The sequence below is a fragment of the Heloderma suspectum genome, chromosome 1 (assembly GCF_057233095.1).
Source record: "Heloderma suspectum isolate Gila_16-S chromosome 1, 16-S_ref, whole genome shotgun sequence".
Classification (NCBI taxonomy): Eukaryota; Metazoa; Chordata; class Lepidosauria; order Squamata; family Helodermatidae; genus Heloderma; species Heloderma suspectum.
Genome location: NC_139458.1, coordinates 53038437 through 53056350, shown reverse-complemented (window position 1 = coordinate 53056350; position 17914 = coordinate 53038437). Strand labels below are relative to the sequence as shown.

Here is a 17914-nt window from a genome sequence, read left to right as displayed (position 1 = left end):
GCAATGGTCTCCTTGCAACTCAATGAAGGTTCAGATGATGACAAACAGAGAGCCCCTTCAATTTCTATCTTCATAGAGCCGCGCCTTCCCAAGCAGCAAAGGTAATGTTAGAAGCGCCGGATCAAATGGGACGAGTCCACAGCCAGTTGCCCCTTCTAAAACTGGGTCAAAGCCAGTGCAGGAAAGAGCTGTGTTGTGGATCCCACCCCCAAATGACCCCCAAGAATCCCAATACTATCTGCATAGGAATGAGCCACACTTACTTTATTTATGTATGTATTATTAACTTTGGTATACCACTTTATTTGCTGAAAAGCCACCTAAGTGGTGCACAGCAATTAAAAGCAATAAAAATGCTAACATTAAAAACAGTAAAACATTAAAATAGCTACGTAATTTAAAAGGCTAAGTCAAAAAGATATGTCTTCACACCCTTCCTAAAAGCCAAGAGAATGGGAGTCAATTGTAGTTCTTGAAAGAGCACATTCAACACTTTGGTGAAAACACAGAAGAAAGCCCTTTCATACGTGGCCAGCAAATGGGCCTCCGTGGGTCATGGTACCCTCAAAAGGGCCTCTCCTGCAGATCTTAGTATTCAGGCAAGTACATAGCAAGACAGGTGATTGCTTAGATAGCCAGTCCTAAGCTGTTTACGGCTTTAAAGTCTAACACTAACATCTTAAATTGAGCCTGGAAAGCAATTGGCAACTAGTGTGGGTTTTTCAAGACAGGTGTAATATGGTCCCGATACCATGCCAAGGTGCTGCATTTTGCACCAATTGCAGCTTCTGGATGCTCCTCAAGACTCGCCCGGCGCATTGCAATATTCTAAACATGCTGTAACCAAGGCATGGATCACTGTTCCAAGCCAGACTGGCTCAGGAAGGTTCGCAGCTGGTACGCCAAGTGTAATTGTGCCAATGCTCTCCTTGCCACTGCTGCTACTTGAAGAGCCAGGGACAGCATAGGATCATGGGGCACTCTCAGCCTATGAACCCAATCCGTTGAGGGGGAGGACAGCCCCTGCCAGAACAGGTTGACTCTCGATCCCCAAGTCAGGCTTTTTATTGACCAACAACACCTCTGTCTTGTCTGGGTTTAATCTCAGCTTGTTCACCCTCATCCAGCCCTTTATCGAACCCAGGCAATGTTCAAGGGTTACAACTGCTTCCTTGGAGTTAGCTGACAAAGAGCAATAGAGCGTGGTGTAATCCATGTTTTGGTGGCACCTTACTCCAAAGCTTTGACTGGCCTCTGCCAGCAGTTTCATATAAACGTTAAATAACATGGGGGACAAGATTGAACCCTGAGGGATACCATAGGCCAATGGCCATGGAGTTAAACAGTAACCCTCCAACACTACCTTCTGGACCTGACAGAAAGGGTCTTGTAGGCCCCTTCCAACCCTACTATTCTATGATTCTATGATCAGAACCACTGCAGAACAGAACCCCTAAGGCCCAGCCACACCAGGCATTCCAAAAGGATACCATAGTAGATGGTATCAAAAGCTGCTGAGAGGTCCAGGAGAATTAAGTTGCAATTGTAATGTCAGAATGGGTCCACTTTGTTTTCTTTTGAACAAAATTAGACATGCATTACTATCATGCTGAATTAGGAGGAACTCATTTTACTTCACTAGCAATGAGCTTCAGATTGTCCCAGTTGGCTACAGCACTGAAGCATGGACTAAGCTATGAACATTCAGAGACTGTGTATGCTGATGAGCCATGGGAAGGGCCATGGCTCAGTGGTAGAGCTCCTGCCTTGCATGCAGACGGTCCCAGGTTCAATTCCCAGCATCTCTGGGTAGGGCTGGAAAAATTCCTGCCTGAAGCCCTGGAAAGCCGCTGTGAGTCCATGCTAGCAGTACTGGGCTAGATGGACCAATGGTCTAACCCAGTCTAATGCAGCTTCCTATGTTCCTAATGGATGTTAAGCACTTTGTAAATTCCTAGGTGAAATCGAGATTTTTAACTGGTGGTGGGTTAAGATGCTCTTAGGAACATAGGAAGCAGCCTCATACCAGGTCAGGCCGTGTGCCCATCCAGCCCAGTATTATGTACTCTGACTGGCATCCATTCTCCAGGATCTCCAGCAGAGGTCCTTTATATCATTTGTTAAATTAACCTTTTAAAAAAAGTATAGATGCCAGGGATTGAACCTGGGACTGTCTGCATGCTAAGTATGTGCTCTGAGCTATGGTTCCTTCATCGTAATTGAAAACATCACACAGAAAGCCAGGTCACACATTCACACACTACTGGGGGTCTGATCTACGTAGCAGAGGAGTTTGCACGCATCTAATCCAGTATGCTACCGTGGTGAGAGAAGGAGGTGGGGAACGTGTGGCTCTCCAGATCTTGTTGGACTGCAGCTCCCATCAGCCCTAGCCGACATAGCATTTGGAGTGGATTTGCACTCCAACAACATCGGGAAGGCCACACATTGTCCTACAATAAATGAACAAAAAATCCCCACTACGCATACAAGGTAACATAGGATGCAGAGAGGATGCATAGGCACCTGTACTTGCATAAACCTGAATTACGTAAACCTTTATGCTCAAAGAAGGAGGCTGAAACTATTGCAAGTAGGACTCAGCTGTGTTCCTGCTCCTCCACCAAATGTATCAGACAGACCTTATGCAAGAGGATTTTATAAACTATCCTTCTCCAACCAGGTGCCCTTCAGATGTTTTGGACCATAACTTCCATTGGCCCCAGCCAGCACAGCCAATGATCAGGGATGATGGAAGCTGTAGTCCAAAAAATATGGAGGGTTCCAGGTTGAGGAAGGAGGATATAAAGTAGCCCTGAGGCCCTCAGTTCCATGTCGTTCTTATCAACTTCATGCAAAATTCTATTTTGTGAAGAAAACAACGAGAAGCTATCATATTGTGTAGAAATAGTACCTTTCCACCACTTCCTACTAGCAAAGTTGCTAAACTGACCTAGGCTGTTTAGTTTTAATACCGTTTTTAAAAAGTGGAAATGTAATAAAATTCAGGCTTACACAATGGGCAATTTAAATTTTAAATTAAATAAATGTACACGCATTTTAAAGCCATTTTTTGGTATCCTCCGGAGGTTTTAACTTTATCGGGGTCCACATTAAGAGTCCCCACCTTGTCTTTTTTGAAAAAAACAACAATTTGTTTTGCTTAAGTGGGAGCCAACTCCTTAATAAACAGCACTTTACCGAGCATATGACATGTTAACATGAATATTACAAAAGAGATGGCAATTACCGGAATGGGGAAACTTTTTTTTTTTTTTAAACCGTATGTATTACAATTCTTTGTGAACTTGTAACCAACTTTTCCTTTTCTGATTAAGACATTTTCAAATGCTTTTCACACTTGGAATAAACGTTGCCTTTTCCGTGAGTCCCATGAGGGATGAGTGTCTATAAATAATATTTAAACTAAGCAATTATGCCTCTTGTGGAAATATGAATTAAGGCACAATTTGTTTACATTGTCTACATTCTTTTAGCGAAGGTCAGGCCCTGATAACCTTATGCCTGCCAGTTGGTAACCAGGGGAAATTTAGTGGAGCGGATGTTGCAAATGGTGCTGTTCCAGGCAAAGGGTCACTGGACCCCATCGGACTACTTATAATTGGTTTCTTCTGGTTCTTTTAAAACTGATGTGAACTTTATATCATAACAAAGAATTTTCCCTTGCCTGCGAACATGCACTTTAAGATAGGGGTAGGAGGCAAACTGCAAGATTATTGTACATCAACTGTCTTTTACAGCCTTATTAGGCCAATCCAGAGCCTGTTAAGCCGGAGGATTTAAACCAGGGATAAGGAACCTGTGCCCCTCCAGGTGGTGCTAGACTCCAACTCCCATTAGCCCCAGCCACCATGACCAGTGGTCAGGGATCATCATGGGACTTGTAGCCCAATATCTGAAGGGCAACTGGTTCCCCACTCCCAACGTCAGCGGGTTTTTTTTAACGGTAATGAGGTCAGAGTCTGTGTTTGATTTATGGGCATAAAGCGATTACTACATCTACTCCAAAATTCTATTTTGATCCAAACTGGCAATATGATCAATATATTCTATTCTCTTTCATCTTTCTAATATATATATTTGCATGGGGTAAAGAATGGATAGGCTGCTGTGAGATGTCTCAGATAGGCATGGGTACGTCTAAAACGTTCGCCCTGATCCTAAATGGCCGAGTCGCAATGTTCCTCCTTCCCCCATACCATCCTGCCTCATAGTTTTTCACTGCACAGATCACCAGTTCGGGGTGGTGGTGGAAGTGGCTACCAGTCAGAATGGATGTCTCTCCTTCCTCTCCTCTACAGAATTTGTGAAAAGGTGAACTCCGAAGCTGTTCCTATGTCCTTCCTGGTATTTCGGTGGCAAATCGCTGCTTTTTCCCATTGACCTAGCAAGTGCTAGTTGCACCGTGCAAGCGTTGCTTTAGCCTAGCGTAGCATCATTAGCACTAGGAGTGGTGCGGAGTTGGATACTGCCCAGTATCACCACTCCTTTTACCCTCATAGCAGGAAGGAGATAGGAGAGGCTTTGGCGTTCACCTTTTCACAAATGTCACAAAACCCTGGGACTGTTTGCATGCCAAGCATGTGCTCTGAGCTATGATTCCTTCATCGCAGTTGAAAGCATCATGCAGAAAGCCAGTCTACACATTCGCACACAATTGCGGGACTGATCCAAGGAGCAGCTTCCACATGCATTTTTCCCAATGTGCTATTGTGGTTAGAGCAGGAGGTGGGAAATGTGCGGCCCTGCTGTTTTTGATGGGCTGCAAGTCCCATCAGTACTAGCCAGCGTAGCCAATGGTGAGGGATGATAGGAGCTGCAGTCCACCAGCATCTGGACCCATTCCCATCTCAGTTGTATGTGACTGTACGCTGCTAGTCTCTGACTACGGCGTTCCCCCTTGCCTCCAATGGGCTTCTGAGCAGCTGTTTTTCCACACACAGAATATATTATTTGGGTAGGGATGTTGTTTAGCTAAAAACCCTATTGGAATCAATGGGACTTATTTGAAAAACTCATGATTGAGGTCAGACTTTTATTCTGAAAGTGTGGTAAAAGGTGTTCCTTTTATCAGCATAAATGAAAATTGGAGATCATGTCCAGCAAATACTTTGGGTTCAGCCAGAAAATCAGAACTTTCTATGTAGCCATTTAAACACACCGCCCTCCATATGGGGGGGGGGGGGAGGTGGAGGTTGCTATAAAACAGTTCTATTCTATTGAAAGATGAGGCTGAAAATATAATTAAAAGCACGTTGGAAACAATGTATAACAGAAGGCTATGTATGTATATACAGTATGTAAAAAGCCTTTTATTTTTATATTTTGAATGCTCTAAATTAATAAAGAAAAGAATAATGGAGTTGGATCTGATTTCTTTTTTAAAAAATCACTCCACTGGAGATTGTGTCATAACTGATGACAAAATGACCCTCCCCAAATACATGCCTTAAGTATGAGACAAAATGAACCAATTACTTCTTTGTTGACTTTAGCTACTGAAGCACATCTTGAAGAAGTCAGTGTGGTCAAATCCAGACAAAAGAGACATTTACATTTTCATGTCAGTACAGGTACCTTTAAAAATGCTGAGAAGGCACCTATTTTTAATTGTGCAGTGTGTGCCTCTATAATCCAATTTTAACCAAAGAAAGAATATAAATACTGCAATTCATACTATAGATTTTGCTTGAAGTCTTGGGAACATAGGGATGGATTCAGACTGAGGCATGCTTAGAGCAGACCCATTGAAATCAATGGGACATAAATTAATCGTGTTATTAAGTCTAGATCCATCCCATAGTTCTGCAAATCCTCTCAGAGGGATGACACCAATTTTCACTTTCAAACTTTTTACTTTTTTTTAAATAGATAAATCTTCGCACACAATTCATGCCAAAGATTAGGACAGAAAACACTCACTTCTGAGAACAAAGTCCTGGAGTGATGGATTTGGTTGTGGCCAATGCAGAACAAAATGCTTGCCCAGATGAGAAACAAAAAACGGAGCTAATTACATTGTACATGCCAGAGCAAACACATTTGGAACCGCACAGAGAAAAGGCGACATCTCTGCACTAAAATCTCATTTCCCAAACCTGGTTTAAAAACGATGTTGTGGCTTTGTTATTGTTGTTCAGCCGTTAAGTCGTGTCCAACTCTTTGTGACCCCATGGACCATAGCACGCCAGGCCTTCCTGTCCTCCGCTCTCTCCCGGAGTGTGCTCAAGTTCATATTCATTGCATCGGTCATGCTATCTAGCCATCTCATCTTCTACCGTCCCCTCCTCCTTTTGCCTTCAATCTTTCCCAGCATCAGGGTCTTTTCCAGGGAGTTTTCTCTTCGCATTAGGTGGCCAAAATATTGGAGCTTCAGCTTCAGTATCTGTCTTTCCAATGAGCACTCAGGGTTGATTTTCTTTAGGATGGACTGATTTGACCTCCTTGCAGTCCAGGGGACTCGTAAGAGTCTTCTCCAGCACCACAGTTCGAAGACATCAATTCTTCGGCGCTCAGCCTTCCTCATAGTCCAGCTCTCACAGCCATACATTACTACTGGGAAAACCATAGCTTTGATTAGACGGACCTTTGTTGGCAAAGTGATGTCTCTGCTTCTTACTATGCTGTCTAGGTTTGCCATAGCTTTCCTCCCAAGGAGCAAGCATCTTTTAATTTCATGGCTACAGTCACCGTCTGCAGTAATCATGGAGCCCAAGAAAGTAAAATCTGTCACTGCTTCCATTTCTTCCCCTTCCATATGCCAGGAAGTGATGGGGCCAGATGCCATGATCTTAGTTTTGTTAATGTTGAGTTTCAAACCAGCTTTTGCACTCTCCATTTTCACCCTCAACAAGAGGCTCTTGAGATCCTCTTCACTTTCTGCCATTAGGGTGGTATCGTCTGCATATCTGAGGTTGTTGATAATTCTCCCGGCAATCTTAATTCCGACCTGTGATTCATCCAACCCGGCGTTTCGCATGATGTACTCTGCATATAAGTTAAATAAGCAGGGCGACAATATGCAGCCTTGTCGTACTCCTTTCCCAATTTTGAACCAATCAGTTGTTCCATGTCTGATTCTTACTGTTGCTTCTTGACCCTCATACAGGTTTCTCGGGAGACAGGTAAGGTGGCCTGGTACTCCCATCTCTTTAAGAATTTGCCAGAGTTTGTTGTGATCCACACAATCAAAGGATTTAGTGTAGTCAATGAAGCAGAAATAGACATTTTTCTGGAATTCTCTTGCTTTCTCCATGATCCAGCAAATGTTGACGATTTGATCTCTAGTTCCTCTGCCTCTTCAAAACCCAGCTTGTACTTTCGGTAGTTCTAGGTTGACATTCTGCTGAAGCCTAGCTTGTAGGATTTTGCGCATCACCTTGCTGGCATGTGAAATGAGCACAATTTTACGGTAGTTTGAACACTCTTTGGCTTTGCCCTTCTTTGGAATTGGAATGTAAACTGACCTTTTCCAGTCTTGTGGCCAATGCTGAGTGTTCCAAATGTGTTGGCATATTGAGTGCAGCACTTTAACAGCATCATCTTTTAGGATTTTAAATAGCTCAGCTGGAATACTGTCATCTCCTCTAGCTTTGTTGTTAGTAATGCTTCCTAAGACCCACTTGACTTCACTCTCGAGGATGTCCAGCTCAAGTTCAGTCACCGCACTATCATGGCTACCAGGGACATTAAGATCTTTCCTGTATAGTTTTTCTGTGTATTCTTGCCACATCTTCTTAATCTTATCTGCTTCTGTTAGGTCCCTGCCTTCTTTGTCCTTTATCATGCCCGTCTTTGCACAAAACCTTCTCTTGAGATCTCCGATTTTCTTGAAAAGTTCTGTAGTCTTTCCCATTCTATTGTTTTCCTCGATTTCTTTGCATTGTTCATTTAAGAAGGCCTTCTTGTCTCTCCTTGCTATTCTCTGGAAATCTGCATTCAGTTGGATATATCTTCCCCTTTCTCCCTTGCTTTTCACTTCCCTTCTTTCCTCAGCTACTTGTAAAGCCTCATCAGACAGCCACTTTGCTTTCTTGCATTTCTTTTTCTTTGGGATGGATTTCGTTGCTTCCTCCTGAACAATGTTACGGACCTCCATCCATAGTTCCTCAGGCACTCTATCAGGTCTAATCCCTTAACTCTATTCCTCACCTCCACTGTATATTCATAAGGGATATGATTTAGGTCATACCTGAATGGTTTAGTGGTTTTCCCTATGTTCAATTTAAGCCGAAATTTTGCAAGAAGCAGCTCATAGATGGATGGATGGATGGATGGAGAGAGTAGCACAACCCCACCACCCCGCACCTTTTTCTGACATTTGGCAAGCAAAATCCCCTCCCAAGGAGCCACTATGCCTCCAACCATTATCCAGTTCTGATAGGGATGTACGAAAGTGACTTACCTTGAACAAAACTTTATTCGCGGTGGGGGGGAGGCGTTCCGTCCCTCCCCCCAAAATTCTGGTGGGGGGGAGGCGCTCCGTCCTTCCCCCTCGAAATTCTGGCCGGGGGGGAGGCGCTCCATCCCTCCACCCCCAATTCCTGGCCGGCCAGGTCTGCAAATGGCGGCAGCTGTAGCCGCCGCTGTTTGCGTCCCTGCAGTCAGCCGTGATAGGCTACGTAAATGTTTACATAGACTATCACGGCTGAGTTAAAACAAAAAACAAAAAAACCGCGCGTACGCAAATGGCAGCGCCCATGGGCGCCGCCATTTGTGTTCCTTATTTTGGCACGTCTAGTCTACGTAAACATTTACGTAGACTACGGCAAAAATAAGGGGAACACAAATAGCGTAGACGCTACGCTATTTGCGTTCCCCTTATTTTCGCCGTAGTCTACGTAAATCTTTACGTAGACTAGATGTGCCAAAATAAGGAACGCAAATGGCAGTCCCCATGGGAGCCGCCATTTGCGTACGCGCTTTTTTTTTTCCCAAAGTCACCCGTGATAGGCTGACTATGGAAATCTAGCCGTGATAGGCTACGTAAATCGTTACGTAGCCTATCACGGGTGTGTGTGTTTTTGTTTTTGTTTTACTTTTTTTTCGTGGCCGGGTAGATGGAGCACTCCTACCTGGCCTGAATTTCGCCGGCAAGGGATGGGGCGCCTCCCACCCAGCCTGAATTTCAGCCGGGCGAGGCAGGGCGCCTACCCCCTCGCCTGAACTTCGGGGGGAGAGCGAAGCGCCTCCCCCCCACCGCGAAGCAAGCTGCGGGACCAGGTAAGTCCCTTTCGTCCATCCCTAGTTTCAGGCAGGACTCTTTCCTAGCTCTACCTGGAGATGCTGGGGATCAAACCTGGGACCTTCTGTATGCAAAGAGGTGCTCTAGCACTGAGCCATGATGGGGTGGGGGTGGGGGTTTAGATTGGGGAATTAGTAAAACTCTCCCCTGCCCTTAAAATCAGAGCCTTCCCATTCCCCCAGCTGCTTTAAAGGGAAACAAATTTAAAACATCAGGAACTGTGATCAGGGATCTCCCATGTCTAGGGATGTACGAAAGTCACTTACCTTTTACGAAATTTGATTCGCGGTGGGAGGGAGGCGCTCCGTCCCTCCCCCTGAAATTCTGGCTGGGGGGGAGGCGTCCTGTCCCTTCCTCCCGAAATTCTGACCAGGGGGGAGGCGCCCCGTCCCTCCCTCCCCAAAATTCTGGCCGGGGGGGGAGGCGCCCCATCCCTCCCGCCGTGAATCCTGCCGGCCGGGTCTGCAAATGGCGGTGGCCATAGCCGCCGCCGTTTGCGTCCCTGCAGTCAGCCGTGACTGTTGTTGTTGTTGTTGTTCAGTCGTTCAGTCGTGTTCGACTCTTCGTGACCCCATGGACCATAGCACGCCAGGCCTTCCTGTCCTGCGCTCTCTCCCGGAGCGTGCTCAAGTTCATATTCATTGCATCCGTGATGCTATCTAGCCATCTCATCCTCTGCCGTCCCCTTCTCCTTTTGCCTTCAGTCTTTCCCAGCATCAGGGTCTTTTCCAGGGAGTTTTCTCTTCGCATTAGGTGGCCAAAATATTGGAGCTTCAGCTTCATTATCTGTCCTTCCAATGAGCACTCAGGGTTGATTTCCTTTAGGATGGACTGATTTGACCTCCTTGCAGTCCAGGGGACTCGTAAGAGTCTTCTCCAGCACCACAGTTCGAAAGCATCGATTCTTCGGCGCTCAGCCTTCCTTATAGTCCAGCTCTCACAGCCATACATTACTACTGGGAAAACCATAGCTTTGATTAGACGGACCTTTGTCGGCAAGGTGATGTCTCTGCTTCTTACTATGCTGTCTAGGTTGGCCATAGCTTTCCTCCCCAGGAGCAAGCGTCTTTTAATTTCATGGCTACAGTCACCGTCTGCGGTGATCTTGGAGCCCAAGAAAGTAAAATCTGTCACTGCTTCCATTTCTTCCCCTTCTACATGCCAGGAAGAGATGGGGCCAGATGCCATGATCTTAGTTTTTTTAATGTTGAGTTTCAAACCAGCTTTTGCACTCTCCTCTTTCACCCTCAACAAGAGGCTCTTTAGACCCTCTTCGCTGTCTGCCATTAGGGTGGTATCGTCTGCATATCGGAGGTTGTTGATAATTCTCCGAGCAATCTTAATTCCGACCTCTGATTCATCCAACCCGGCATTTCTCATGATGTACTCTGCATATAAGTTAAATAAGCAGGGCGACAATATGCAGCCCTGTCGTACTCCTTTCCCAATTTTGAACCAATCGGTTTTTCCATGTCTGGTTCTTACTGTTGCTTCTTGACCCTCGTACAGGTTTCTCAGGAGACAGGTAAGGTGGTCTGGTACTCCCATCACTTTAAGAATTTGCCACAGTTTGTTGTGATCCACACAATCAAAGGCTTTAGCGTAGTCAATGAAGGAGAAATAGACGTTTTTCTGGAATTCTCTTGCTTACTCCATGATGCAGCGAATGTTGGCGATTTGATCTCTAGTTCCTCTGCCTCTTCGAAACCCAGCTTGTACTTCCGGTAGTTCTCGGTTCGGATACTGCTGAAGCCTAGCTTGTAGGATTTTGAGCATCACCTTGCTGGCATGTGAAATGAGCACAATTGTGCGGTAGTTTGAACACTCTTTGGCGTTGCCCTTCTTTGGAATTGGAATGTAAACTGACCTTTTCCAGTCTTGTGGCCACTGTTGAGTGTTCCAGATTTGTTGGCATATTGAATGCAGCACTTTAACAGCATCATCTTTTAGGATTTTAAATAGCTCGGCTGGAATACTGTCATCTCCGCTAGCTTTGTTGTTACTAATGCTTCCTAAGGCCCACTTGACTTCACTCTCTAGGATGTCCGGCTCAAGTTCAGTGACCGCACTATCATGGCTATCAGGGACATTCAGATCTTTCCTGTATAGTTCTTCTGTGTATTCTTGCCACCTCTTCTTAATCTCATCTGCTTCTGTTAAGTCCCTGCCTTCTTTGTCCTTTATCATGCCCGTCTTTGCACAAAACGTTCCCTTGAGATCTCCAATTTTCTTGAAGAGATCTCTAGTCTTTCCCATTCTGTTGTTTTCCTCGATTTCTTTGCATTGTTCATTTAAGAAGGCCTTCTTGTCTCTCCTTGCTATTCTCTGGAACTCTGCATTCAGTTGGGTATATCTTCCCCTTTCTCCCTTGCTTTTCGCTTCCCTTCTTTCGTGAGCTACTTGTAAAGCCTCATCAGACAGCCACTTTGCTTTCTTGCATTTCTTTTTCTTTGGGATGGATTTCGTTGCTTCCTCCTGAACAATGTTACGGACCTCCGTCCATAGTTCCTCAGGCACTCTGTCTATCAGGTCTAATCCCTGAAATCTATTCCTCACCTCCACTGTATATTCATCAGGGATATGATTTAGGTCATACCTGAACGGTTTAGTGGTTTTCCCGACGTTCTTCAATTTAAGCCGAAATTTTGCAAGAAGCAGCTCATGATCTGAGCCATAGTCAGCTCCAGGTGTTGTTTTTACTGACTGTATGGAGCTTCTCCATCTTTGGCTGCAAAGGACATAATCAATCTGATTTCGATATTGACCATCTGGTGACGTCCATGTGTAGAGTCGCCTCTTGTGCTGTTGGAAAAGAGTGTTTGCTATGATCAGCATGTTCTCTTGGCAAAACTCTATTAGCTTTTGTCCTGCTTCATTTTGTACACCTAGGCCATGCCTGCCTGTTTTCCCGGTGATTTCTTGACTTCCTACTTGAGCATTCCAATCCCCTATGATGAAGAGGACATCTTTTTTTGGTGTTAGTTCTAGAAGGTGTTGTAGGTCTTCATAGAACCGATCAACCTCAGCTTCTTCTTCAGCATCAGTGGTTGGGGCATAGACTTGAATTACTGTGATGTTGAATGGTTTGCCTTGGATTCGTACTGAGATCATTCTATCATTTTTAAGATTGTACCCCAGTACTGGTTTTCCCACCCTTTTGTTGACTATGAGTGCTACTCCATTTCTTCTAAGGTATTCTTGCCCACAATAGTAGATATGATGGTCACCTGAATTAAATTCTCCCATGCCTGTCCATTTTAGTTCGCTGATTCCCAAGATGTCGATGTTCAATCTTGCCATCTCATGTTTGACCACCTCCAGCGTACCTTGATTCATTGATCTGACATTCCAGGTTCCTAAACAATATTGTTCTTTACAGCATCGGATTTTCTTTTCACCACCAGACACATCCACAGCTGAGTGTCCTTTCGGGTTTGGCCCAGCCACTTCACTCTTTCTGGTGCTACTTCGAAATACCCTCTGCTCTTCCCCAGTAGCATATTGGACACCTTCCGACCTGAGGGGCTCATCTTCCGGCGTCATCTCTTTTAGCCTTGTGATACGTTCCATGGGGTTTTCTTGGCAAGAATACTGGAGTGGGTTGCCATTTCCTTCTCCAGTGGACCACATTTTGTCAGAACTCTCTGCCATGACCTGTCCGTCTTGGGTGGCCCTGCACGGCATAGCTTATGGCTTCACTGAGTTACGCAAGCCCCTTCGCCACAACAAGGCAGTGATCCATGAAGGGGCCAGCCGTGATAGGCTACGTAAATGTTTACATAGCCTATCACGGCTGAGTGGAAAAGCAAAACAAAACTGTCCATACGCAAATGGCGGTGCCCGTGGGCGCCGCCATTTGCGTTCCTTATTTTGGCACGTGTAGTCTACGTAAACATTTAAGTAGACTACGGCGAAAATAAGGGGAACGCTATTTGCGTTCCCCTTATTTTCGCTGTAGTCTACGTAAATGTTTGCATAGACTACACGTGCCAAAATAACGAACACATTTGCGTACGCACGGTTTTTTTTTTTCCACTCAGCCGTGATAGGCTACGTAAACATTTACGTAGCCTATCATGGTATTTTTTTAAAATCTAGCCGTGATAGGCTACGTAAATCTTTACGTAGCCTATCACTTTTTTTTTTTTTAACTTGGAAATGGTGGTGGCGGCAGCCGGTCAGAAGACTGGCCACCGCAGCCACTGCCGCTGAACCACCGCCGGAGCTGCCGCCGCCAGGGAGATTCACCCAAGGTAAGTCCCGTCCTGGGGGGGGGCGGGGGGCAGACCGTTTCGCCACCGATTTCGAGGGGCCGAATGCGCTGGCATTCAGCCTCCCCGAGATTCGTGGCAAAATTCTCTGACATCCCTACCCATGTCACATGTTGTTTGGTCCGGAGATCCAAAAATCTGTAAACACCACTACATCTGCAGATTTCCTCCTAGAGATGTACGAAAGTCACTTACCTTTTCGCAGCTTGGCTTTGCGGTGGGGGGGAGGCGCTTCGCTTCTCCCCCCAAAGTTCAGGCCGGGGGGGGAGGCTTCCCGCCTTGCCCAGCTGAAATTCAGGCCGGGGAGAAGCACCCCGTCTCCCTGGCCGCGAAACAAAGTGTAAAAAAAACCCAAAAACCCGTGATAGGCTACGTAACGATTAACGTAGCCTATCATGGCTAGATTTCCAAAGTCAGCTGTGATAGGCTACGTAAATCGTTACGTAGCCTATCACGGGTGACTTTGAAAAAAAAAAGTGCGTATGCAAATGGCAGCGCCCATGGGGCGCCGCCATTTGCGTTCCTTATTTGGTCACGGTAGTCTACGTAAAGATTTAAAGAAATCTTTACGTAGACTACTGGGACCAAATAAGGAACGCAAATGGTGGGACCCATAGGGCACCGCCATTTGCGTATGCGCTTTTTTTTTTCAAAGTCACCCGTGATAGGCTACGTAATGATTTACGTAGCCTATCACGGCTGACTTTGGAAATCTAGCCATGATAGGCTATGTCAATCATTACATAGCCTATCACGGGGTTTTGTGGTTTTTTTACACTTTGTAATGGCGGCGGTGGCAGCCAGTCGGAAGACCTGCTGCCGCCCCCGCCCCCGACGAAAGGCCGACGAACCGCCGCCGGGACCCGCCACCGGGAGGGACATTCGCCAAAGGTAAGTCCCAGCCCGGAGGGGGGCGGGGGGATGGCAGAGAATTTCACCGCCGATTTTGGGGGGCCGAATGCGTTGGCGCTCGGCCCCCCAAAGATTCGGGGAGAAATTCTACGCCATCCCTATTTCCTCCCCATCCTCAAACTGGGTGGAAGGGGGTGGGGGAAACCCGAACTTCTCCTTCCAAACTTCAAGGAAGACATCAAGAGTTCCATGTGAGTGTAGCTTCCTGAATAATCCAATAGGCCTCATGGAAGGGTGAACATGAGAATTTTACCTGCCTACAAATAAGGTGTACAAAATTATGCATGGTGTGGAGAAAGTGGATAGAGAGACATTTTTCTCCTTCGCTCATAATACTAGAACCCAGCGTCATCCCATGAAGCTGATTGGTGAGAGATTCAGGATAAAAGGAAGGACTTCTTCAAACAGTGCATAGTAAATCTAGGGAATTGCTACCAGAAGATGAGGTGATGGCCACCAATTTGGATGGGTTTAAAAGAGCACTGGACAAGTTCATGGAATATAAGACTACCAGTGGCTACTAGTTCTGGTGCCTCTATGCTACCCCCACTACCAGAGGCGGTATGTCTATGTACACCAGTTGCTAGGGAACATGGGTGTGACGGTGCTGTTGCGCTCATGTCCTGCTTGTGGGTTTCCTGAGGGCAGCTGGCCACTGTGTGAACAGAATGCTGGACTAGATGGACCCTTGTTTTTAAGATCTTGCACACACCGAAGAAGCAAGTGATGGAGAAACTCCCACTTGGGTCTTTCACCAAGTATAGGTAAAATCATTTTTATCATTACAGTTTTAGTTTACAGATCAAATGTGAATTAATCAGTTAATTGATTAACTGGGGGCAATTTTAAACAGTGGGAGTTGGATCCAAATTTAAGTGTGTGCAGTGAGCTGGCAGAAGTGGAGTTTCCCACCCCTCATGCCAGCCCCCTGAAAATGCTACAAAGACGGCCGAATGGGGTGAGTTGTGTTAGGGTGGGGGGATAGGCACCTTCATTCCAAAAATTGGGTGGAAGCACCTTCCATGCATGGAGCCCTTCCATCAACAGAAGGCTGATCCTGGATCCAATCCGGGGATTGCAAGTTCAGGACAAACTTGTCAAACTTGTTAAAGGTTATGTAGGTTCATTTGGACATGAGGGTGAAACTGCATGTCAAACTAGGGATATGGGAGTAACACTAAAGGAGGATGGACAAGTGTGTGTGTGTGTGTGTGTGTGTGTGTGTGTGTTTTGCAAGGAAGAACTGGAGGATGCTTTAACTCTTGCCCCCAGCCAATTCTACTCTACACCCCTCCCCCGATTTTAAATTGATTTCCCTCCAGTTGGTTTGGGAACAGACTTTCTCTTAGATTTTGACTAGGAGTTCTGCTTAGGGGATGCTCCTGCCAGAGGAAGGAGAGAGATGACCTTTATTGATTCTCCCTACAGCCCCAAGCATCCCTCAAAAAATCTGCTCTGGAGGGTTGGGGGACTCTCTGGAACAGCATGGAAGGTGGTGCTAGGGGCTCTGTGTGTGAAGGGGGGCTGCAAATTGGCAAAAGTTACATTCCCCCTCCTGCCAGTGGGAACGCTCTGCTGGATCAAAAGTCCTTCCATGGATGGAAGGAACCCTTCTGTTTGTGGAAGGTGAGGTCTGGATTCAATTCATGTAGTTCTATCCTTACAATAATACGGCATAAAATGCAAATATTAAACATGGTCTTTTTTCAAACAGGTAGTGGCAGTTTTTGTTTATTACATTGTATATTATCTTACACTTCCTTCAGTACTTCAAAACAGTACCCAACAGTGCAGTCCTATCCATGTCTACTCAGAAGGTAGCCCCATTAAGTTCAATAGGACTTACTACCAGGAAAGTGACTATAGGATTGCATTCCAAAATTAAACTTTTCATAGTGTACAGATTTATCTAACATTGTTTAATCAATCAATCAATCAATCAATGGCAGAGGATTATTCAGTTAAACATTTTAAATTTGCTTGACGGGCCTAACATTTTACTCTTTTAAAATATATTTTGTTCAGTAGCTTTTCTTTTCTTTGTTGGAATGGCTCATGTATTTGTGTCTGTTTCTGGAATATAATCTCATTCCTGGAAAGAGTTCTGTGCCATCAGCCTTCATTAACTTCAATGATGGCAGAAAATGAAACCATTTTGCAGAGAGAGACAGAGTGGGAGAGAGAGATAATGAGAGAGAGATGCTTGCTTCCAGTATGATACCGAAACATATTTTAATCTGCATTGCTTTAAATAGCCTGTTGCCTTAGAAGTGATATTTTGATCACCAATTTTCTTGAAGCCATCCATAAACATATTCGTAAACCAGAAGCATCACTGCGCCACCTAGAAAAGAGAACAGTATTTTATGAAATACAGAATTAGATCCCTTTCAGGATTTATGCAACCTTACATATCAGACTGTTCTGACACTTCTTCCCAAGCTGATGTAAAAACCTCTTCCTACTCTTACCTGGGCTATGAATCCATGTGCAACTTGTACCAACCATTTTTTGCAGAGTGCACATCAGGATTCACAGCATATACACATGGGGGCATAGACTCCTGGGCATACGTTCCAATCAGCGTGTGGAGATTGGAGGCAGAACCCATTTCTCCCTTCATGTGTCCATTTCTACTCTTTTGACCAGGGATAAAGTAATACACAACTGAAGTATAAAATGCATATGAAGCACACAAGATATAGGACAATGACATCACACATAAAAAGGCATCTGCCTGATTATATGGAAATGGGCACATTCTTATAAAGGAAAGAATGCAAGTCTGGACTTCCATCATTAGGACTAAATCCTGAACCGATTCTAGGAAAGTGGGGTAGAACCAGCAGACATGACATAACAGAGGTAATAGACGTAACACAAAATTATGCATGGTGTGGAGAAAGTGGATAGAGAGACATGTTTCTCCCTCTCACATAATACTAGAACCTGAGGTCATCCCATGAAGCTGATTGGTGGGAGATTCAGGTCAGACAAAAGGAAGTGCTCCTTCGCACAACACATAGTTAAACTATGCGATTCACTACCACAAGATGTAGTGATGGCCACCCACTTGGATGGTTTTAAGAGGAGATTAGACAAATTCAGGGATGATGAGGCTATCAGTGGTTAGCTACTAGTCATAATGGTTATACATTACCTCCAGTCTTGGAAACAGAGTATGCCTGTGTAAACCAGTTGCTGGAGAACATATTTTAAAATATGTTCAGCGGTATATAAATCTATTTGAGAAGAAGAAGAATGAAATAACACGAGTGCGAGGGTGTTATTGCACTCATGTCCTGCTTGTGGGCTTCTCACAAGCAGCTGGATGGCCACTGTGTGAACAGAATGCTGGACTAGACAGACCTTTGGTCAGACCCAGCCAGGCTGCTCTTAAGTCCTTAGACTTTGCCATCTGTGTTCCTCAACCTCTTTCTGTGTTCCTGCTCCTATGACAATATTT

The 17914-nt window shown here is 45.2% G+C and overlaps 1 protein-coding gene across 4 annotated transcripts in view; it reads right to left on the bottom strand.

Annotated features, from left to right (window-relative positions):
- Positions 1 to 16155: 16155 nt before the first annotated feature.
- Positions 16156 to 17914, bottom strand: part of SLC25A21 (solute carrier family 25 member 21) — a 438251-nt gene continuing 436492 nt past the window's right edge. For all 4 annotated transcript variants that reach the window (XM_084843384.1, XM_084843391.1, XM_084843370.1 and 1 more), the window contains one exon: positions 16156 to 16792. In XM_084843384.1, coding sequence (XP_084699510.1) covers positions 16731 to 16792 — 62 coding nt within the window. In that variant the 3' untranslated portion in view covers positions 16156 to 16730. The remainder of the gene's footprint in view (positions 16793 to 17914) is intronic.